General features: G+C 40.2%; 1 protein-coding gene across 4 annotated transcripts in view; it reads left to right on the top strand.

Annotated features, from left to right (window-relative positions):
* ephb2b (eph receptor B2b) overlaps positions 1 to 24,608 on the top strand; it is a 184,244-nt gene that overhangs the window by 134,355 nt on the left and 25,281 nt on the right. For all 4 annotated transcript variants that reach the window (XM_049590818.1, XM_049590804.1, XM_049590814.1 and 1 more), the window contains exons 6-8: positions 16,887 to 17,011; positions 18,523 to 18,685; positions 22,344 to 22,452. In XM_049590818.1, the coding sequence (XP_049446775.1) occupies positions 16,887 to 17,011; positions 18,523 to 18,685; positions 22,344 to 22,452 (397 nt within the window). The remainder of the gene's footprint in view (positions 1 to 16,886; positions 17,012 to 18,522; positions 18,686 to 22,343; positions 22,453 to 24,608) is intronic.

Raw genomic sequence — 24,608 nt, 5'->3', positions numbered from 1 at the left:
TTTACAGAGGTTGTTTTTGTTTTAAAACAATTTTAAAATCAAAACATGTTCATGTGGATGCGGCCTGAGTTGAACATTAATTCCCTCCCCCTTCTTATAACCAGCAGCTACTATATCGGGTGAAACCATTAAAACTTAAGAAATGTTTTAGCTGCTAAAGACTTAAGTGGTGAGTAAATTGGTTGTTTGGGAACATCTATAGCACTGTCCAATCAAAAGCAATTTACTGTATAAACAGAATTTTAAAAAAAAATATTATTTATGTCTTTGTAAATGGAGAAATATGTGTTTCAAGTAGTGTTTATGTATATATTTTTTACAGTGGTTCCTAACTGGTCCAGCCACAAGGTCCAGACTTCTTCCTCATTAGTTCAAGGTCCAAACAGTTAATTATATTTAGCATCATACTTGCTTTGGGCCATGTCATCAAGCTAGTTTGCTGTCTCTGTTAAGTAACCGTCCATTATTTAGTTACTCCACAGCAGAAAACAGCACTTCAAAATAAAAGTTCTGTGCCAGAAACTCACTTTACTTCTAAATAAAGTGTCTTTTACAAACTTGTCACATTTGCGAGTCACTTGCAGTCCACTCAGAATAGACCTTAAACCCACTTTTAGACCGTGGCCCACCAGTTGGGAACCATTGTATTAATAGCAAGTCAATGTTAGTTTTGTTGTTGGTTCAGTCAGGTATGCAGTAGTTAACAGTTGCAGAGGGTAAATATTAAAGGTTCCATATTGTGACAAGTCAGATTTTCGTGTCTTTTTAAAAATAAAGCAGGTATAGGTCCTGAATAAGTGTTGGAAAAGTACCAAAATGCTCAGTCCACATAGAAATGCACACAGTTGATATTATGAAACTGTGCCTTAAAACAAACTGTCAGGACTTTTGTGAAGTTGTGATGTCACAACGTTACTATACAGACTGTTTCAACATAAACAATCTAAATGGGTCCTTTTGTCTTTCCTTTTGGAATATTTTGCAGTGTATGTGAACAACATTAGCTGACAGGACGTAAACATGGACCCAAACTGTTGCCTAGCAATGTAATTCCAGTGAAACAGCCCATAAAGTTAGAAAAATGGAGTGTTTCAGACAGAGGGTGATTACAGGTATATTGAGGTGGATGGTATATGAAAAATAATGGGTTTTTTTGAGCATGCAAACATATTCTAGTAGAAACCCAAAATACGAACATGAACTTGAATATGAGCATAATGTGGGACCTTTAACAGTGAAAACGAACCTCTAGGTAAGAACTGCTTGTGTGTTAGTCATGCATAAAACACTTGCAGCATCCTGGTCTGCTTTGCTTTTACCTTGTTTACAGAGTGGATGTGTAGCAGGCAAACCCAGTGATAGTGCTGGTCTCTTGTTCTCATCTACAGTGACACAGGCACTCGAGCAGCTCCAGGTCGGCACGTCCCAGCCTGTTTATAGATGATATGGTTGTCACCATCTGAGTCTGAATAAGAGCATTAGCTTGAAACGTTACTTGTGCCAGTAAATTGCACCAAGGGGAGCCACAGTGTGCGGACCTGTGTTCATGTTTTTATTGGTGGAAAGTGTAGTCACATTAATATGTCACTTGTGTGGGTATGAAGGCGGGAAGACTGTATTTAAGTCTATTTTAGTTATTTTGTGGATCACAATATAACTAATGTGCACCTACTGTATCCAGGGGAGGCTGTTGCTTTAAGTTATGAAGACACATCTTACAATAACTAACGAATAATGTGAGTGCCAGATATTTGCTAGCTTTCTACAGAGCTGCTGCATCATCAATTTCAGTGCACAGAAGAGAGATTATCTCTTACCTGAATGCAAACTATCAGTATTCAGTGAGAGAATCCAGCATTTCACAACAGATGAATTAGATCTCAATATATCCTGTGCGTGTGCCATATTGCATTCCATAGTGGTCGGGCATATTAGATTCCAGAGGACATATTTGTTTAGGCATTTCATTAACTCAAGGTGAGCCGAGGCGTCTGCTGTTAATGCTATCGAGAAGCAGAGGCACTGAATTGGTTTCTTATCAGGTGAACTGGCTGATTGTGGAAGTGAACCACATTACTCAGAGGGTGTGCCGTGTAATCTGGTGAAGCCTTTTTTTCCGTATGGTCTGGGGAAGATTTATGACTTAATTATTGTCCAAATTGCCCCGGTCCACTGTAACCAGGCTACGGGGGGACTTTGCTGCTCCACTGGGCCGTGGTGTGAAAAGCCATGGTGCACAGCCAGGTGGGACTGCCAGAATGTGTCAACACACCAGCCAGCCAAATGTCGCTACTACACTGTTGACTCTAGGACAGTGTCACTGGTTTAAAAATACAGATTCCATGTGGTCCAATGGCACATTCATGGCAATGAATGGTTGATTATCTGCCTTTATCTCATGCAAGGGCATTTCAATCTGTGTGACCTTCTGCGTACTAGAGCTGGAATAGAGCTTGTTCATGCACAAAAGCAGTCATTTTGTGCTGTCTTAAAAACTGCCAGAGTTTTTTTTATCTTACCGTTACATGAAAATGTAGCCATTTCACATCCTTTTGTAAGTGTAGCTCTGGTTAATAATACACAAAGGCCCAATGTCATTTCTTTTTTTTACCCCATACCCCATGTTTTTCAGTGCCCCCTTTACCCTCAAACAGAATAACAAGAAATCTTTCTCTTTGAAATGGGACGACCCTTCCAGACCCAGATACGCCAGATGGTGTTTATGTAAACAGGCACAACTATGGCAAAAATGGTGTTATCACAGTTACATTTAACAATATCTGATGGACATAGAAAAGCATTATGATCGTTCACAACTTATGTTTTACACTCAGTCGATCAAACAATTCATCAAATAAAAAAGAACATTACTTCATTACCAGGCCTCTAGCAGTGTTTTGTAGGCTAACGTTAGCAATCCGTGCTCCTACCCTGACACTCTGCATGATATTAGCAGAGCTGTAAGAAGAGCAGCAACTTTGCTGTTGGACTTTAGTCAGATTTTGGGTGTCAGATACCATCAAAGTGAGGATAGAGACTTGCAAATATGTTAAAATGCAGGACTGTCATGCACAAATCAGCAATAACAATGTAATGTTAGCTAGCTAGTTAGCTTCTGATATAAAGAAAAGGATCAATGAAACAAACTTAAACTAGGATAATGCAATGGTTATTGTAATTCTTAAATTTGTAGAAATAAAGAAAATACATTTGTGGGTTTCTTTCAATGCCTTTGCAGCCATCTTGCCAATGATTTCTTATAATATTCGGTTTGAAGTGTGCCTCTGAAAAAACGTCCGTCTGGAGGGTCATTTAGGCCTAACACTTCACCTTACCCTTCTATCCCAACCAAGCAGCAGCCTCTGGTCCTAAAACCAACAGGCAAGTGCCAAAAACTGCAGTTCCTCAAATGGCCACTTGAGGCTGGCCCCAGAAGGGAGCCAGTCTCCAATGACTCCTGTGTTAAAATGCCCAGCTTACGGCAGAAATAAACATGTTTACAGTCTTATTTGTGGAGTAATAATGTATGCCTTTATATTCAATCTGTCTGCTCAGGTCAAAATGTTGTGTCGTTTAGGCCACATGACAACCTGCGAAGCTAAAACATGAAGCCAATGCAGAAGTACCAAAAGTTGCAGTTCCTCTAATGGCCACTTGAGGCTGGCTCCAGAAGCGAGCCAGTCCTCATAGGCCCCAATTTTAAAATGCCCAACTTTACAGCAGAAATAAACATGTTTACAGCCTGGTACAAAAACAGTTTCGGTCTCTATAGCTAATTTCAACGTTCATGACACTTGTAGAAGCGTTGCATTTTTATATAACTCCCCAGTTTACATTTTATTAAGGCTGAAAGTCAGACATATTTGAGGGCGGGGCCGTCGCTACAGCATAGGAGTCAGATTCACTACTTGTTCCCCCGCAGCTCTTCGGTCTCCTCCATATACGGTCAATTCTGTCTCAAAAAAACAAGATGGTGGCGGCTGAAATGCCACACTTGAGGCATTGATATAACAGTCCACAAACCAGTGGGTGACGTCAAGCTATTTACAAGTGCATCCATTATTTTATACAGTCTATGATTCCAACAAGAATCAGCACACACTCCTCTAGAGGTGAACATGATGTATTAGGATTGAGCCCAATAACCCCCTTTAAAACAGGTCAGTTCTCTCATTACATGAAATCATTTGCATGGTAAATATAACAATATTTCAAGATAAAGTTTACCTGTAGTGAGAAAAAATATCTAGAAACTTTTACAATCGTGCAACTTCAACAGAAAACCCAGGCTGCTGTATTATCAGCAAAATTCAGCTCGGAATACGTGAGCGTGATAAAGAGGTGTGGGCTGAAAGATAAAGAAGGCTGAGAGACAGAGAGTCAGACAGGGACCACCAGTAAACATGGCGTGCTGTGTGACAGTGACAGAAGGTGTTAAGAAGGGCACATATGGTGGGTGCCAGTGTAGGTCAGCCAGGCAGACAGACAGGAGGCCTCAGCGTGCACCTGGAGCTCAGTACTGACAGAACCTTGAGACAAGGCGGCTCTGGTAGTCAGCCAGCCAGTCACACATACGCTGCGTTGATGCTGCCGCTGATACAGAGCAACCTGTTTACAGAGACAGACTCAGACGAGCAGAGAGAGTGAGATAAGCTTCACAATAAAGTGTGCGGCGAGCAGCCTGCACGGTTGACAGCAAGGTTCATCAGATGACTTTAAATAACCTATGCATGCGATATGAAATTAATTATGACTCCCCAGAAGAGAATTAGCACATGGATTGTCAAAATTAGTTAACTAATTGATCTCGTTCATAAATCATTCAGTCGCCATGTGGGTCTTTTTTTCTTTCTTTCCTGGGTACATTATTTGAATCTCTCCCTCCAGGATGTGATCTGCAGGTTTGAGCTTGTGCAGGGAAGTGAGGAATAGAGTATGCACATCGCCTGCATATAAATCTAGGTTAAAAGGCCACCATCTTTTGGCCCAGTGGGCTGTAAAAAGGAACATAATGTGGATATACAATTAATTATTGTTGAGTGCATTAGCTGTGGACTGAAATGCCTGAATAATTGACCATGCTTTAATGCAGTCATTTATTTACTCTTTACATACAAGAGCGTGATGATGGTGATAATTAAAAAAAGATAATAAATAAAGGTGATGAAGCAAAAAGGGGTCGCGACCCAACCAGCACTGTGTTTTTGGATTTATTGATTTTATGGAGTTAAACTTCGCCAATTAAGGAAATGGATCCGTGATAAACACAATAGCGCTCCCCTCTCTCCTCCCTGTCTCCTCTCTCCTCTTTCACTTTTGCCAAACCCAGAAGTTCAGGCTCCTGCGGTGACACGTAGATTAAGTATTCCTTTTTAAGGCGGATGCAGAACAGAGTTGTCATTGTCAAGCTGCTTCTCCCCTGCTCCTGCTCAGATGTCTCTAATGCCTCTCATTTTTTAATGTAGCCTCGATTCGCTCGCATAGATCACGCCGATCGTGCCATCTGCGTCCACCATCATCCGCTCGAAGGTTTCATGTGTAAATTGGGGTCAGGAACTTTATAAGCGGAGATGATCTTTTATAATCCTTTCTATTGTGTGCCACTCATTGCAGCATCCTCACAGTGTGTGTAGAGAAGCATGACTTCAGCGTTAAGCCAAAAGTCATCGCTGTGCATTGAGATTGAGCCGGAGCAGATGTGCAACATGCTACTTCCACATCTTGTTTATGATGGAAAAATGTTACTTTGGAGCTGCAACAAGAAGTGGAGGGACTGACTGTCTCCTAGATATGATTTTTTTGTTGAATTTGAATGAGCATAAATCAGGGCATTGCTTAATATAATAGTCAGATAATGGGCATGTAATGAGGTCTCAATTTTGGGGCAACCAACTGTTCATATTAGACAATTTCAGATGTACTTTTATAGACTTCCTGAATCTAGGACACATCATAGTAGCACATTTTTTGTTTGTTTTCCGGCAATGGCTACGGTTGTGTTAACATGGACTGAATCATGTCGATCCACATGACGCTCTTTTCAAACAGCTATTCTGCTCTGCCGATGTCAGTGTTCTACTTTTTTTTCCTCTACCAACCAAACGATTAAGTCGATAAAACAAAATATTTTTTGTGTACCGCTGACCAAATCAGAGAAAAAGTAAGCTGAAGCCCACACTCGCCTTTCCAACATTGTAAAAAATATTGACATGCATTCTGTGGTTTGTGGAGTTTTTCTCCTCGCAGATGCCAGTTTGGAAGTTGTTTAAATGCAGAAAAGCAGCTTGCTGATTAAACAGGGTCCAGTTTCCCCCAGAGCTGTGTGAATCAAACTCCTCATTTCATTTCCCTGTGGCGGACAGCTCACACATTGTGTCTGTTCAGCCCAAATCTGCCCTGAGAGACTTCTGGACCACAGCAGATCTGAAACACAGACTTTTTAAAATGTATTATTTCATTCCATCTAAATGTTTATAGCACCCAAAATAGCCATTTTGTCCAAGCTTATGTTCTTTAGAAAAAAATTCTAATATTTTTGGATGGCCTTTTGAGAATGTGCAAAGTTTGTTGAATTAAAGGAACCTTTTCAATAACCATTGTAATTTGGCAACACGTTGCACAATCAGAAAGTTTTGGTTTGCTTCACTAATGATATTCTAATACATTCATAAAATACAACATGTCAGACTTAGTAAGGGATAGAATGATAAAGTATAGTGGTGTTATATTTGGGTGCTTTCACACATGCTCTGTTTGGTTCGGTTCAATCTAACTCAAGTTAGTTTGCCTCCTAAGTGCGGTTTGTTTGGGCAGGTGTGAACACAGCAATCGCACTCAGGTGTGCACCAAAACAGCCGGGCCGAGACCTTCTTGAAGAGGTGGTCCGGTTACAAACAAACTCTGGTGCGGTTCATTTGTGGTGAGAACGTGTTCTGACCTCGATGCGAACCAACTGCAGTCACATGACACATTGTTTGGGTTGAACATGAGCATGTTACAGTCCTGGAGGATTATTAATGTGCACCTCCTCCTGTACTGCCTTAATATGCACATTCAGCACATCCAATGCATCAAAACATTGTTTTCTAGTTGGAGCCGCGCCTCGTTTTCAAACTGTATGGTTTGACTAAAATGAACAATGACAGCAATATAGTCCACGATGAGCAGCGCTAAAATCAACCTGCGTAGTTGTCCCTCCATTGTGACATTAGAAAGTGTCACATTTATCTTGCAAGTGTACTCTTCTTCAATGTTTGGTTTACTTCCTGGATTTTTCCCACATGGAAATTCTGACCAATCAAGAGCAGCTTTCTTGCACAAGGCATTTTATCTGGTCCGCTTGTAAATGCTGCCGTGAGAAGACGAACCAACTCTAGGCAATTATACAACTTTGTTACAAAATTTGTCCCTGATTCAGACCAAAGCAAGACAACTCTAGGTCTGAAAGCACCCTTAATCATGACAATCCAGTAACTTTTATCAAGATGCAGACAAGCATCCGACACTGTGGATGTGGTTGTTAGATGCTTTGGCTGCTTTAAGGGCCCCGACACAGCAAGCTGAGCCTTGGTGAGTGTCTGTTGCCCTAGTTCTGGCACTGTGTCCCACACTGTCGGCCCTTGTTGTCTGTTTTTTGGCAGATTCAGCATGTTGAATCGGCATTAAAGCTGGTCGGTGAGAGAATGCATGAGTGGTAGTGTGAGTGTTAGTTGAGCTCAGTCCAAGAGAAGAGAAACAGAAGTAAGAAAAGCAAACAAACAGCTAAAGTCAAGAGGGTTGAGATCAAAACAAACTTCTTATAATAGGTACGATTATTTTTTTGCCCAAAGAGCTCTTGTGTTACTGTTCACTAGTGCCCAGTAAATATGCTGTGGTCTTTCAACAGGTTGTGTTGTTAATGTGCTAACTGGCTAACTAGCATCTTGAATGCATCCTGTTAGTCTTCTGGTTGTCCGTGTTGAACGGACTATTGCCGCCTGCTGCTATGGAGAATTATTTCCTCTCACGCAGTGCAGAATGTTTGTGCTGGTTGACAGTTGACTGTAGTCGTTGCGTTGTGTTCAAGTGCAACTTTTTGGTTGAGACACAGCCGACATGAGGCGACGCAGCAATTGGCCTTCGTCACCACGACTTCTTTAATGTCAGTTTAATGTTTCTGGGCCGTGAGACCATCCACAAAATTTCAGGATGGTCACATGAACATCATTTAAACCACAGACGGACCGTTTGTTTTTGTATGGAAGTCCCTCTATCATTAACTGTAGCAGTAAAGAACTACAAGTACTGTTTAGTTATTCAAAGATCATGTAAAGCTCAAAGTGGTTTAAATACTGAGAATTATATTCAGCACCACCCACCAACAGAACCTCTGAGGAGCCATACTTTTTTATGATTGTATGACGGTTGCTGCAAAAGAATTCTCTCTCACTTCCTCTGCAGCGTTGTCTCCACCCATACTTATCTGAGTCGCATCTCCTCCATCTGCCGATTCGCTGGGTTGGCTTAGACTTAAACCCTAACCTCTGCAAGCATCTGAAAACTCTTCAAGCCCCTGAAGTGCCTATTTTGGAATTAGCTTATGGTGTGTATATGAGTGTATTATAGTCCCCAATCTTTTCCAGTGCAGATGGTTTAAAGCTTGATGAACTGAAATCTCACTTTTGTAGCTTTACTGCACTGGAAAATCTTTATAGATGTAAAACCCACAATCCTTTGCAGCTGGGGAAACAGGGCAGGCTGCCAGCACGCTAAAAGTGCATGCAAATATGGACCTCTCCCTTTAAGACGGCTCGATGCGCCGCTCATAAACGGACGGCAGTCGGAGAGAGTGGAGCAGTGGCAGCCTGTTTGGGAGGCTGCCTGGTAGAGGACCAGCTGGTTTGAGCCCTTTGGGAGAGACTGTGCTGTGGGGAAACCGATTTTTACAATGAAAAGGAAAAGGGATTTACGAGCCCTGACCTGTTCTCGCTACCTCCCCCCATCTTCCCCAAATCATAGCATTGCTCTGTGCACCAGAACGTCTAATCATATCAGAACCACATGGTTGTAGACACATTAGGATGTTAGAAAGATGCAGATAAAAGGCCTGGAACATATACTTTCTCAGAAGCATATGATTCCAGTGCCAGGAAATGTTGGAGGTTATTCCGTTTTTTTTTCTGTGCTGCGTTGTTTGTAAAGACTGAAACAGAGCAGAACGATCAGATCATGAGGCGGCGTTGTCTCCTGCTGTCAATAAAATGAGTCAGCTGCAGGAAATAAAAGCCACTTTTTTGATTGCTGTCATTTTCCCACTCCTGCTCCTCCAAACATGGCTCAGTGTAACAGTTACAGCGGCCCTGGAGCACCTGAAGACCCCTCCACTCCTGGAAGCCTCGCCACTGAGGGTGATTTGGACACGGGCACCCATGACCGAGCTCCCTCTGCTGCCATCCATCCACTGTGGTCTCACTTCACCAGCCTTGCTTAATAAATATGCCCACCATGTTCATAGCAGTACTTAGCAACAAGGCTTAACAGCAGCTAAACAAGGACATGGTTAAAGAGGGAATGGAGAAGCCCACCAAAAGAGTGTCGCATAATAAAAGATATCAGACATAAACGAATGGGATGGATGAATGCCTCACTTGTGTGTGCGTGTTAGCAGAAGCATGCCCCATAAAAACGGCTTGGATTTAAATGAGTTGAATCCCTTTAAACTCCATCTTTAATTGATTAGGGAAATCACTAGGCGCTCAAACATAACACTTAAACATCTATTAGAGATGTTGTGCAGAACGGGGCCTTTGTGTTCTGTGTTGTTGGGCCAAGGCCAGGGCGTCATGCTAGAATACACTCCAAAGAAGTGTCTTTCATATCAGATCCCAGGCCGGGTAATGATGTGGACTCTGAAACCTAATTCTTTGACAACAGCTGGGGCCTCCCATCCTCTCACAATTAAGCAATGCGAGACACAACCTTGGAAGTGTCAAATGGACCCCACCTTCATTAGACAAAATCTTTTCATAACTGAGCCAGGGTGTCTGCAGATCAGATCCTTAGTAAGCCCTAAAATGTATTAAACTCACATGTATAAAAATGAGGCCTTAAAGCAGAGGTATTGATTATACTCAGTGCATTGCGGCGTGGTCCACGTTGTATGTATGAGATGGCTACTGGCAAACATTGAGTATAAATTAGCAAATTATTTTTTAAAATCCACCCACATAAACACGATCCTCCACACACTCCCTGCCCGTCCAGACCACTCTCTCCTCGGCGATACTGCGAGCAGGCATGGTGTGTGTTTTTGTGTATGCAGACCTCCAGACCACAACCATTAACTGGCATTTTGCGTCCATGGAGCACCAATGCCTCTTACAAATGTACTTACAAATTTTATCATTATTATTTGTGTATTTAGGTGTATCCTATTTTATGTTTAACTTTCAATTCGCTGCTAAAATCTAACTGTTGACTGCAAGCTACAAGTTTACAGTGAAAACATTGTCATGTCTGGACCAAGATGAGCCAGGTGTTTCAAAATAAAAGCACCAATGGTCCCACTTTGATTAATGTCATCGTAACAGTACTTCTTTAACTTTATTTTAAGAGTAGCCCACTTTATTTAAATGTATCATAACAGTACTTTATTTACCTGTATTGTAACAGTACTTTATTTACCTTAATTGTAACAGTACTTTATTTACCTTCATACAACAGTACTTTATTTACCTATATATAACAGTACTTTATTTACCTTTATTGTAACAGTACTTTATTTACCTTCATATAACAGTACTTTATTTACCTATATATAACAGTACTTTATTTACCTTTATTGTAACAGTACTTTATTTACCTGTATTGTAACAGTACTTTTTTTTTTACCTATGTATAACAGTACTTTTTTACCTTTGTCATAACAGTACTTTATTTACCTTTATCATAACAGTACTTTATTTACCTATATATAACAGTACTTTATTTACCTTTATATAATAGTATTTTATTTACCTGTATTGTAACAGTACTTTATGTACCTCAATTGTAACAGTACTTTATTTACCTGTATTGTAACAGTACTTTATTTACCTTTATTATAACAGCACTAAATTTAATATTATTATAACTGTACTTTATTTACCCTTGTCATAACAGTACTTTATTTACCTTTATTGTAACAGCACTAAATTTAATATTATTATAACTGTACTTTATTTACCCTTATCATAACAGTTCTTTGTTTACCTTTATTGTAACAGTACTTTATTAAACTTTATTTCTACAGTACTGTATTTAAATGTATTATGACAGTACTTAATTTACCGTTATGATAACATAACTTTATTTAACTTTATCATAACAGTACTTTACATAAATTCATTTTTATGGTATTGTATTTCAATTTATTATAACAGTACTTTATTTACCTTTATTATAACAGAACTTTATTTAAATTTATTTTACGTACTTTATTTATATTTATTAACAGTACTTTACTTATCCTAACTTTATTGTAACAACAGAGTATGTGGTAGTGTAGTATTTTACTAGTCTGCAGTAGTAGATCTATCAAAATATCAAGATATACATAGTGTAATGCAGTATAGCCTTAAAAGATTGCATTATTATTTATTGGCCATATTATCCTGCTCTACTTAGAAGTCATTAAATAGACTAACCTGACTGACCCTGATAACCATATACCTACATAGAACCAGAACCACATATAAATTACTTACCTTTATACTTAGTTGCAATGCTTGAATAAGAAACAAAGAATTTGGTTGAAAATATCTTGAAAAGTTGTTAAGAGGCATTAAATTTAAGTGTCGAAAACCTGCAGACACCCTGTGAACTGATGTTAAATCCACAGTCCCACACTGTAACATTAATAATCATCAGTGATGCATCTCAAGCTGTGGTTTGGACATAAGAAACGGTGGCCGCGACTCCTCTGTCTGCCCTGTCACTCCTCTGTGGTATATGGGAAGCAGACGTATTCATCAGGACCATTTATCTTTCCAATTCAGCCATCTAATTTAATTATATAAACGTACAATCCCTGTCTTTGTCATTATAACCGCTTCATTAGTTTTAAGAACATGAATAGAGCATTCATTGAGAAAAGCTATAAATAAAGAATCCAGCGAAAGTGGAGCTCTCCCACTTTGAAGAAATTTATCTGACTTGACATAGTTTATGATCCGTTGGTCTCCGGTTTATAAATGACGGGGAAACTTTCTTACATCTTTGTTTTTAATTTCTAATTACCTTTAATGGGGTGCAATCCACTTGATTTAAAAATAATTATTATAACAACAAAGAAAAGGGCTTGAAACAACTAAAACATGTATTTAGTGGCATAACTCGATGAATGATGTTGACACAATGAAAACCAAGTATTTACTCAGCCCTGTAAATTATAGATTAAGTTGAGGGGGGAGAGACTCTAGGTACGCTTGATGATTTGGAGCACAATGGAGACTTGTAGATTTGGAGAACATAAATTAGATGTACCAAAATGGTTTTCATATGTGGATCATTGCTGTAGGCCTCGCTGCAGTGAAACGTCGACTTGGCGTACCGCTGCATTCCACAGTCAATTGGTGGAATGTCAGCTTAGCTTAAAATGCGTGTACTGAATTGACTTGAAATACACAACACAGCTGGATCGCTATTTTCTCTACAAGCTGAACGTTTCAACACTTGATGTTTTTTTGCACTTGGTATTTACTTTGCACTAAAAAATCATGTCTTCATTTAATCTAATCCCAGTTTGTTTTCTGTTACACCAACCCTTATCGGTTTCTCGGGCTCAGACATGGCGACTGCCACCCCGCTGTCTGGAAGTTGTTCTGTAGCAGAAGAAAACCACAGTGTTCTCCTCCAACAGCTTTTCATGTTGGCATGTGTCCATCCTCTGTACATGAATACATGAGCTGCCTTTGTTTCTCTGGCTCCGGATCAGGTTACTAGGCATGGCTGCGCCGTGTGTTTAATGGAAATGCTATGCAGGAAAAGGCCATGTGGCAGTCTTGAATATATGTACATCCGTAATGCGATACTCGTGAGTTCCTCTTAGAGTAACTGTTTGCCTTATTAGGCTGTCGTCTTGTGACTGCAAACAAACTGGTGAGTACAGTGAGATGGAAGCGATTCCTCAGACTGGTGTCCTGTATACATTATTACACCTCCGGCTCCAGGAAAGAGGCATGATGTATGTGCGCCGTAGAGTCACAGGCCATCACGGTGTAAGTGCTTTTGCTGAGATGAAATACAGAACATCTATTTATTATCTGCTGGCAGCAGCACATGAGGACATGCTCAGTCCCTTGACCATCGCGGTTTATATGAGACGTCATAATTTGTCGCCTCAGATGGATGCTTCTGTTTGGGTCAGAGGGCGCGCGAGGCAGGGCTGATTAGCTGATGAGAATGAGTAAGGTTATAAAATAGACTTTTTATCATTGGCTGTGACTCACTGTGGTCATTTACACGCTGTATATTCTCCTCTACTTCAGCACTGCAGTAGCAAAGACGTCTTGGGAGCATTGTGAGCAACAACAGAATGAATATTAATACACAGAAGATTTAAAAACCACACACATGCAGCAGTACAATCTTTCATTATAGAGGCGTGGCAGTTGTAATTTCCCACTCAGTGGATTTTCCGTAGAGAACGCGTGCCGGTGGAGAGACTTTTCTCTTTATTGCTGGGACTCAGGGGAGCCACTGTGCTGCTGGCTGAGGGCTGCGTGTGTGTGCAGCACGGGCCTGTAGGGGATGAGCGTGGGGCTCGGTGTCCATAAATCTTGCCCAGCACCCCCCTCCCGCTCCGACTCCCCAACCCACCCTACCCTTTCACACACACACAGAGGCTCAGACACAGAGGCCTTCAGGCCTTGCCAGGCTCCCCAGACAGAGCTTTTTATCTTCAGCTTCTCTTAGCTTTACACTGACCCACGGCACCCTGAACTAATCTTAATGGTTGTTGGAGGACGTGAGGTGATCACGCTCCCCTGACCTTATGGTCGTGCTAAAAAGAATGTACAAAGTTTTAAGTCACCGGGCTATGTGAGACTATAGAGGGCCACCCAAGATGTAACAAGTCATTAAGTCTGCAGCTGAGTCTTAACTGTTGTGTTTGCTTTGATATATGTAGATAAAATAAAGCAGTGGGGAGAAATTATTTTACTTGTTTCAGGGCAAAAAATAAAGAAATTAAAATCTTTAATATTCTTGGGAAAAAAAAGATGTTGAAGATATTTTTTTACTTTTTAAGAAAAGTCATGACTAAAATAAAGTATCTCAAAATAAAAGCACATTTTTTGTTTATATCTTGTTAACAGTTACAGTATTGACATTTTATTCAAAGGCACCTTTCAAAGCACTTAAGCACACCGTACAGGACACAGTTAGAAAGTATATCCATAGATCATAAAATCAAACAATTCCATAATATACAATGAAAGGTAATAAAATGACCAGACAAAAATCATAATTAAAAATATTAGGTATTAAATCATCATCAGTACAAGTCTCTATGTGTGTCGCCATTAAATCAGACTGAATATGCCAGCTTGAAAAGGTGTGTTTTCAGACGGGATCTAAAGTTGGAAAGAGAGTCAATATTGCAAATCTTGTGGGGGAGAGACTTCCAGAGGCGATGGGGCAGAACGGCTGAAGACTCAAGAACCCATGGTAGTCAATTGACTACTTCCTGGCTTATGATAAAAGAAGTTTTAGGTATTTTACAGGTAATGTGTACCTCACATTACAGCTGCAAACTACAAAAAACAAAACTTACTGGTAAGCTTTTTCTTTTATCAGAGAGTCTCATCTAGAAGAAAAACAAGCAAATAGCTGTGTTATAAAAAGTTTGTTAGGGATGCACCGATTTCTTGACGAACAGCAGTATTGGCCGATTGTCGCCTTGTTGACTGCCATCGGCCTATCAGCAAATAAGATAACATTCACCAATGGCCGTGGGCGATGTTTTTTGTTGTGTCTCATCAATTTTGCACAAGTTAAAACGCAAGGCTTAAACTGACAGCGTCCAGTTGTCCTGGTGACAATAGGAAATATTATTGGTGCACTTTGTGCTTGGTAACAAGACATTTACAGTTTCATTGAAGGCTGTAGGTTGTGCCTCAACATTTGGGGGAGGATACATGTGAAGCAGGGTGGTTTGGGGGTCCTCTGCAAGACATTTTGAGCATCAAACACTTAATTTTCTGCATTCCGGTAGATTTCTGTGCACCAATTTATAGTGTCAATGGCTACTAATTCCCTGATGCTGCTACAGTGTGAACAACAAATCTGTGCTAAAACCAGCAGGAGGAGAGCTAGCTAATGTTAGCTGTTAGCAGATGGTGGCTGGAACTAATAGTAGAGTATTTGGCAAAGATAAATTATAACTTATCTTGATCTGTACAAATGTAATCTTCTAAAATGTAGTTTTTGGTGAGAGAAACACAGCTGTTTGAAGGAGAAATTAGTCCATGTTTTCACATTAATAGAGAGTAGATATTAAACAGGATATTATGCTTTTAAAGCAGTTAGGGTTTAAAAACAGATGTTTTTTCATGTGAAAGAAGGTTATTTTAAAGGTTGTTTCATAAGATAGATAGATAGATAGATAGATAGATAGATAGATAGATAGATAGATAGATAGATAGATAGATAGATAGATAGATAGATAGATAGGTGGGTGGGTGGGTGGGTTGATGGGTTGAAGAATGGGTGGATGGATGGATGGATGGATAGATAGATAGGTCGATCCTAAATGTGTCTGATTGAATTTGTGCTTATATAAAGGTAGTATAATAAAGGGCTGAATGGCTTTAAAAGAGTTAAGTTACTTTCCTTAAATCGAGATTTCTGTTTTTCTCTGGCACCAAAGGGGAATGAAATAACAACAAAAACAAAATAAACAACAACACGACAAAACATCGGTATCAGCCAAACTGTTATTTTAAACAGTCACATCTGTATCGGCCCAGACTTTGACCATCGGTTCATCCATACTGTTTGTTGCATTAAAACTGTTGCTTTTCATCAGCTGTCTCTCAAGCACTAAAATATCACAGCATATTTAACATAGTTTTCAGAATCTAAGTCACCTGTCACAGTGTCACCTGGGAAAATCCATAAAGGTAATGAAGTACTGTTATGTAGCCCTTTTTGTAAACAGCAAAAAATTTCTGAATGTTGATTTTCATCCTCTTCTGAAAGGCACAGGAAACCAACATGTGCCTCTAAGGTCAGAAAATGATCTAAAAATTGAAATTGGAAAAAAATGTTGGCAGTAATTTAGAACACATGCAATTTGTATCATGTGGAAAACCACTGCTGTGGTCCTTTAAGCTGTCATCCACAGGGAAATATGCATAAACATCTACAACCAAAGAGAATCAGAATGTGGAGGACAAAATGCTGCAAAAAAAAGGGATGTTGTGTAGCATTTCTGTGACTCGTGATCCATGCTGTTTATTTCTTCAGTTCCTGTGGCCGACAGAATGTGCTTACTGCATGTAACGCACGGTGGTCTGGTGATTTAAAGATGATTTATTTGGGGAAGGCGGTCTGTTATCAGCTGCGTGACAAGTGTAAATTAATCACATGAAACTCACAGTTGACACTGGGAAGTCCCGCGAGGCTGCTTATGTGGTTTTAGCCGCTGTTGTAACTTGCCAACCTGCGGAGCATGTCTCGCTGTGAGACTCTCTAAAAGGAGGCTGCAGTATATTATATAGATTTTATGGCATTACGTATTACACCTTTGTAGAACCCGCTGTTTGGCTGTGAGATTAAAGATGCTGTAAAACTCTCTGTGCGTGACTGTGAAGACTGCGGCGACTGATTTGCCTCATCCTTAACATGCTGTCTTTGTCTCCTCGCAGCTCCGTCCACAGTATCCATAATGCACCAGGTCAGCCGCACTGTGGACAGCATCACCCTCTCCTGGTCCCAGCCTGACCAGCCGAACGGAGTCATCCTGGACTATGAGCTGCAGTATTATGAGAAGGTAACAGTGATGCAGCAACACATTAATCCTCCAAGCCCTCATGGATCCTATAAATATAAGTTCCATTTCCTTCTCTCTCCACCCAGCTAAATAAATTATGCGCTAATGGTAAAAATGGACTCTTTTGTTTAGTCGTACATTTAAATTCAGAGTATCCCCTCACGCTCGTTTGCATAACGGCACATCCTAGGAGGCATGTAGTCAGAGCTTCTGAACATTGCTTAGAACTTCTGCTCATTCTCTTTCAATTATAATCACGGTCAGTCACTGGAAAAGGAAACCGCTCTCAGCCCTGCAGTCGGGCCACTGGGGATTGATGCGCAGAGACTTGTGGTTGAAACAATGGTACGCTGACTGCTGTAAAAATAGTATTCAGGGGGCAAGCTCCACCGAATCAGCATACTTTCTCACAAGAACACAGGCGGCCCCAGATGTGTGTGGAATCAGTGCACAGTGATCAGTGAAATGCATGCGGCCATTCACGAGAAATACAAACACAATCACACAAGACATACACGTGTGCACATGCACGCATGTACACAAACGTCCGTCGAGCTTTCGTCTCCACGCTGAGCCGTTCCACTTTTGAGTATAATTCCCTTTTCTGACACTGCTGGAGAGAGCTGTCAAAACAATTGTCCCGGCCCCTGCTGCGGCTCAGAAGTGTGCACAGAGCAGTGGGTTGAAGGGAGCAGCTAAAAGAGTCTCAGTCTCCGCTCTCAGACCTGTCAGCGTTCTGGAGAGGAGGAGTGCGGCGGTGAAATACAGCTCTGATCATCAGAAGGCACGGCTCAGAAATGCCGCCTGACCTGAAACTGCCACCAAATCTACCTTCTTAACTGCAGCTGCTGGATGTGTGCCTCTTTACATCCTGCCGCTTTATCAGACATGATGCCTTTTTGTGGTGGCAAATTATTCATATTAGATCTATTGTGCGCACTCTGAATGCATGTAAAATGCTCCTGTTATTCCAGTTAGAGAGCAAAACAAGATTTTAGCATAAGCTCTGACGTGCCGTTTGGTGACAAGACATTTACAGTTTCATTCAAGGCTGTAGGTTTTAACTTTGGGGAAGGATACATATGAAATAGGGGGGTTTGGGGGTCCTCTGCAAGACATTTTGAGCATCAAACACTTAATTTTCTGCATTCTGGTAGATTTTATGTGCCAAATTATAGTGTGAATATCTTACATTTTGTCAAAATAAAAGGCTGTTTCAGGGACAAATTCACATGTTCTGTCCCCATCGTCCTCCTGAAATCTACACCTGTGGTGCCATTTGCTTATAAATAGCTATAAAATCATATAATATATACAATTATATATGAAATGACTCTACTAAATCCAGTGCTGTGCTCACTGATACTGGTGTATGATTAGTTTCTCCTGACTCCGAGCTCTTATCCTAGTATGTAATTTATTCGCATGGCATTTCATAATTGTTACTCTTTACAATTGGACTATAATTACTAATGTGCACCAGTGTAACATGGGTATTTTTCTTCTCCCAGGACCAATCAGAATATAACGCTACAGCCGTCAGGAGCCAGACCAACACAGCGGTCATCCGCGGCCTCAAGCCAGGAAGCATCTACGTGTTCCAGGTCCGGGCCCGCACCGTCGCCGGCTTCGGACGCTACAGTGGCAAACTGTACTTCCAGACCATGACTGAGGGTGAGAATTCAGCTAATGTCCCCCAAAGCACGCAGAGCTGTTATCACCTTTCATGCGTGGCCCATCGACACAACATGCAGTGTGGCATGGACGCAGACAGCTGCGGGAATGAAATGGAATCGTGTTGTGAAGTAAACAGCTCAAGTGCTCCAAAATCAGATTAGTGTGGCATGAAATTATATTCATGTTTTCATCAAGTCTTTTTCAGTTTAGGAAACATTTCACGTGATATTTATTAAATTCCTGATTGCTTCTGTTTATTTGATACAAAAACGTTGTATCTTTTTACCAACATGAAGCCTGTAATTCAAGGATGAGGTCAAAGATGTCTTATCTTCATTCTGTGACCCGACTGGGAGAAGAAGGAACATTCAGTAAACATCAGTCATGGAGGTTAATGTTAGAGCCAAGGCCTGGGTTTTTCCCCCTCTGAACATCTCATTTCCTTCAGCCTGCAGCGCCCAGGGCCATCATTAGCCTGAACCGTCATACGAACATCCTCCATGCTGCCACACGCACACATCCCAGCACTACAGATATATCAAAACTGACTCTTAACTGTAAATACTGAGTAAACTGAGGACATGTAAGGCTCTGCGTTTTCAGCTTTTACAGAAAAATGTTTTTATTTTTGAGAAAAGTAAACCGGTTTATGTCCCGGTGAAACCCTGAATGTTGTTTCCTGCTGCAAGAAGACACTGATTACCATAATTTAGAGTAAACAATGCACTTCTGGGATGAGTAAGGGTCTGAAAATGTGAAGGAGGGAAAAGACGAGCAGAAAGTAACAAAGGTGGTTTTACTGCAGTGTTTGTGTGAGCTGCCGATTTCTGTATGACAGATTTTTACGACCAAATCTCGCCATTATTCAGTATTCAAAGTAAACACTGATGAATTCCTTTATTTCTTTTTAAATAAATAAATTAAATAATACCACTGGTGCCTCAAATTTTTGCCTGCTTCAGTTAAGGTTTCTAAATAGGGATGCCCTGGAGTTTTTATGCCCCTGCTCACTATATGAGTCATTTAATAATGAGTATCTGCTGAAACCAAGCCCTGATCCAATACTTTTATTTTCCTAAATAATACAGCCGCAAAGTGCACACTTCAAGTACTTTAAAGTTAATAAAATCAATCCAATAAAATAAGTAAATGCCTGCAAATTTAAAAGCTCTGCATTCTATTAAGAAAAAAAATTCCCTGCATCCAAGCTGTAAAATATAAGATAACAAACTTCTCTTTCCTCAGCAGATTGGATAAGATAAGATACAAGAAAGGAATGAAAGCGTCTGTTGTTCTATTGCTCTCTTAAAAAATACACAGAAAAACAGAAAAAATTACCCCGAAAAAAAAAACAAAAAAACCCCACAAAAAACAGAAGATACAAGAGGAGAGAGAGACAGCAGAGAGTTTGAAAGTTGATGACGGCTGCACTCCTTGTTTTTGAACATGAAAGCTTCACCAGGTTAAAACACCTGTGTGACAGCTGACATAAAACAAAGGATCTAATCGGACTCTTCATAGCTCAATATTGCTGATCCCAAACAGTTGAAAAACGCCTTACCTTTCTCAAAATACCGATTTTTGAGATTGGATTGGGACCCTAGTATAAACAATACAAATGTAAAGGCATATAATAAATCAGCAGTCCGCAGCAGAGTTCCCTCTCTCAGGTTAAAGATGTGGGTAACACTAAAATTTCCTGTGTATAGCATTTATAAACATTTCTCAAATTGTCAGTGACACACTATAATGTAGTTATAAGCAGATAAAAGTGTTTATTTATTATGACTATGTCAAATACTATAACTCTTTCAGTGGGCATCCGTACGTGGAGGCTGGTTTATAAACCGATTCACAATGTTTATTTACCATTACTTCTGGAAAGAAAACCCCTGCATCAGGCACATTAAATAAAATGGTGTTGAGCAGACGCTGCCTCAGTTGTTTGGTTATTAACAACTTAAAAATTCCCATCTAAAAAAAAAACCAATATCAGTTCAAGTGTACGCTATATTTATAATATTTTCACTGCTCTACCTTGATTTTAGACAGCCCCTTACAACAGGAAACTGACGACATTATTTCAAAGCCATGAGACTCCACAGACAAAAATGATAATTGTACTTTGCACAACACTGGAGTTGCAAGTCTACAGCTGCATCAATCAGTTAGTGTGTAAGGTTCAGCAGTGAAAGTAATCAAAATATAGCATACACACTGATATATATACGGAAGAGTATTGCATTCACTTGACAAATTAAAAAAATCTGTTTTATTGAGAAATTTTTCCTGTTTTTCTGAGTATTTTTTTTTAATTTTTCTGTTTTTCGTGGAAATTTTGTTTCTGTTTTTCATAGTATTTTTGTTTGTTTGTTTTTCGGGGTAATTTTTTCTGTTTTTCTGAGTATTTTTTTCTGAGTTAAGAGAGCAATAGAACAACAGACGCTTTCATTCCTTTCTTGAGTAAGATGCCTGCGTAAAGTCGACAAACTAATGATAACACCATCTATATGACTTAAAGACAAGAGTATCTCCCAGTGTCTCAAACCCAAAACAAAGTAAAACTGGATTAAACTAAACAAGCGGGTCATGTTTGCTTCCATTATATTGAGCTCTAAAGAAAGGAATGGAAGCCTCTGTTGTTCTATTGCTCTCTTAACTCAGAAAAAATACTCAGAAAAACAGAAAAAAATACCCTGAAAAAACAGAAAAATAAAAAAAAATGAAAATGTATTTGTCAAGTGAATGCAATACACTTTTGTAGATATATATAGATTTTTTTAGGTGGCTATAACACAACTTGCTATGGTCCCCGTCCACTACAGTACATGCCTAACTTCCGTGCTGGTAGATATTGTCTATTAAAGACGTTGGCAAAGCAGCACTGTACATAAACATCAGATAGATCAGAGCATCATGTTTAACTATTTATCTTTAAAAGTTACAGTTATGGCTGAAAATGACACAAGTTTGCAGATTTCATATATCTACAGAATACAAATCAGTTGCCAGTTGTCTACCTGGAAGTGATGGCTGTTTTTAGTTTAACATCAGGGTGTGTAAAGAGATTGAAGGTGAAGATAGTTGTAACTATATAAACTACGTCTCCACAGGAGAAGTTATGATTGTTGACAGATACTGTGCATTAAAACACCATGTTTTATCCACTTACATCAACACTATAGAGCATTATTATTTACCACTGAATGTGCACTGGAGCACATAAAACAGTGGGGAACTTACTAACAAGTGTAGTGTCTGGCTAAAACTGTGAAGTCGTGTGTCATTTGCAGTGCTCAAGAGAAGAGCCTGGCTCGGCCTCTGTGTGCCCATTCAGTAGCTGGATTCTTGCTCTTGGCTGCCTGATCAGTCTGGGTCTCACCCAAACATGCTCTCTCTCCTCACTTCACACGCTTTCTGCCAGATGATTTGTCCGTATCCGCGGCATCTGAGCACATTCAGCGTTCTTTGGAAAATGGTCCGCGCAGCCACAATGCCAAGATGCTCTATGGTTCACCCAGCCGTATGTCTGTCTGTCACCCATTGCTCTCTCCATATGCAGTGGCTCAGATGCTTCCCCATATGTTTCAGCTTGTGACTCCGCGTGTGTGTGTGCTTGGCACCATGTTTATTCTATGTGTTCTTCTCTCTATAGAGGAATACAACACCAGTATCCAGGAGAAGCTACCTCTCATTATTGGCTCGGCAGCTGCTGGGTTGGTCTTCCTCATCGCTGTGGTCGTCATCATCATCGTCTGTAACCGGTGAGTCAGTCCTGTACCAGTCTTTTTAAACGATCCCATGAGCCAATAAAACAGCTGCACATGCTACTAAAATGGACACTTTTACTTTTTAGTTGTGGTGCTCTTATTCAGTAAACCTGCATGAGGTCTGTTAACGTGCACTATCACCTCATTGTTTAAAATTTACAGTTTGTACCTATTTGTATGTAAGTAATAGTGGAATGATTTGTGGTTGTTTGATTTACCAGTCTAAGCTCAGCTTTGTTGTTTTTGTTTGTAGCCGAAAGCCTTTTCTATCTATCTTTAAAAATTGCTCTTGGAACTGTGTGTAAGTCAAGCTGCAACCTTGGGGACTGAAAAATGAAGCCAATGTAGAAGTGCCAAAAACTGCAGTTCCTTGAATGGCACTTGAGGCTGGCTCCAAGAGCGAGTCAATCCCCATAGACCCCCATGTTAAAATGCCCAACTTTACAGCAGAAATAACGTGTTTACAGCCTGGTACGAAAAAAACCCAACACTTGGGTCTCTGTTACAACTCATGAAATGTTACGCATAATCAGGGTCATGGACACTCTGAGTGATGGGTGGGTGCCGCAAATAGTTTGTTGGGCACAGGGAAACAGAGATCTGTGTGGGTACATGAGACCCTAAAAAAGAGGGTGGATCATGGGGAGTACCACCAGTTGGTCCAGGAGCTTCTCCTCAATGATGGCTGTTTCCAGGCATATTTTAGGATGACTCAGGGTCAGTTTGACAACCTGCTGTCTATTGTCGGTCCATATAGCTCTGGGTATCCAGCAACCGCTACCACCAGTTTCTCCTCCACTGTTTACCAATTGTACACTTGTTGTCGTGACCACCACAAGACCCGCCTCTCACATCATCCGATTGGACAATGGGGATAAAGATGACAAAAACAGAGATGACGTGGGGTGCTTTTCCACTCTGAGTTGAAGTTTTTTCAACTTGAGGAGCTCAAAACGTGAAGGAGTGTCGCAACACAAAAAACGCAAGCAAAAAACTTCATTCTTATTAAAAACAATTACAAAAAGCTGCCTCCAGCTGCTAAAACACTTTATGTGTGATCGAGGCCTGAAAGGTTTTTTCCTCCACTAACGAGTCGGATATTCACTTTTTCTGTAAGGCCTGTTTGTCACAAGCAAAAACTAGTATTAGCATTAGTATTATCACAATCAACCATAGCTGTGAAATCACCATGCTAACCAAGCTAGCAGCTAGCATTAGGGTTATCTCTACTATCTCAAACAGTCACTTCTGGCTCCAAAAATCCAAGATGGCGATGGCCACAACACCAGACTTGAGGCTTTAAAACAGGACTCTACAAACCACAGTGGCTACGTCCATTATTTTATACAGGCTTTGGTGAAAGTCCTTTGAGAGCAGTGAAAGAAACAGAGTGAAATTCCTCACGTGTACACACAATAAAGCTGCTTCTGATTAAATCTGTCACTGTGAGTTGTACAGATAAAACCATCTGGCTTCAAAGATATTAATTCTTAATAAATTCCAGTCTTTCAGCAGGAGAAATAATATTTAAAAGTCAACATCGCTAACATTAAAGTTCTGTAGGTGCTCCAGCTCAGAGGGTATCAAATGTTTGTAACCCTGCCAAGGTTAGGATTTCAGCTCCCACTGGGGCTGCTCATATTAAAACTGTAGCTTAGCTTTTGTTCAATGTTTTGATTCACAAGATGAATTTCTGAGTATGTGTTCTGCTTGTAGAGTCCCTGCAGTACTTTGTTTTATCTTGGATAATGACGGCCTAATGACATAGGTTGTGCTCTGCATTGTGGGATAGTTTGGGAACATCGCCAGGATAAAGTGAACGAGTGTGTGATTTTAAGAACTCTCCGACAGTCAAAGAAATAAAAAGGTTCTAATGCACTCTGATGACCCTATCACAGGACTTTAAAAGATATTTTAATATGTCCTTGTCAAGCAACTCGCCAGTTTAAACTTAGCTGACAAATTGTTGAGGAACACAGAGCGGTGAAGCCAGTGTTGAATAAAAACTGTCCCCATCATCAAAAGGATGGAGTGTAAAAAATAAATATTGAAAATTTTTATAAGTGAAAAATAGATTACTCTGTACAAAATGTATTACATTTGCCTTTAAATTAGTTTGCATGACATTAGGGATGCACCAGTATCAACCT

Source organism: Epinephelus fuscoguttatus, linkage group LG1 (genome assembly GCF_011397635.1).
Source record: "Epinephelus fuscoguttatus linkage group LG1, E.fuscoguttatus.final_Chr_v1".
NCBI classification, from domain to species: domain Eukaryota; kingdom Metazoa; phylum Chordata; class Actinopteri; order Perciformes; family Serranidae; genus Epinephelus; species Epinephelus fuscoguttatus.
Note: the sequence above shows the minus strand (reverse complement) of the source record. Positions and strands in the feature narration are given on the sequence as shown.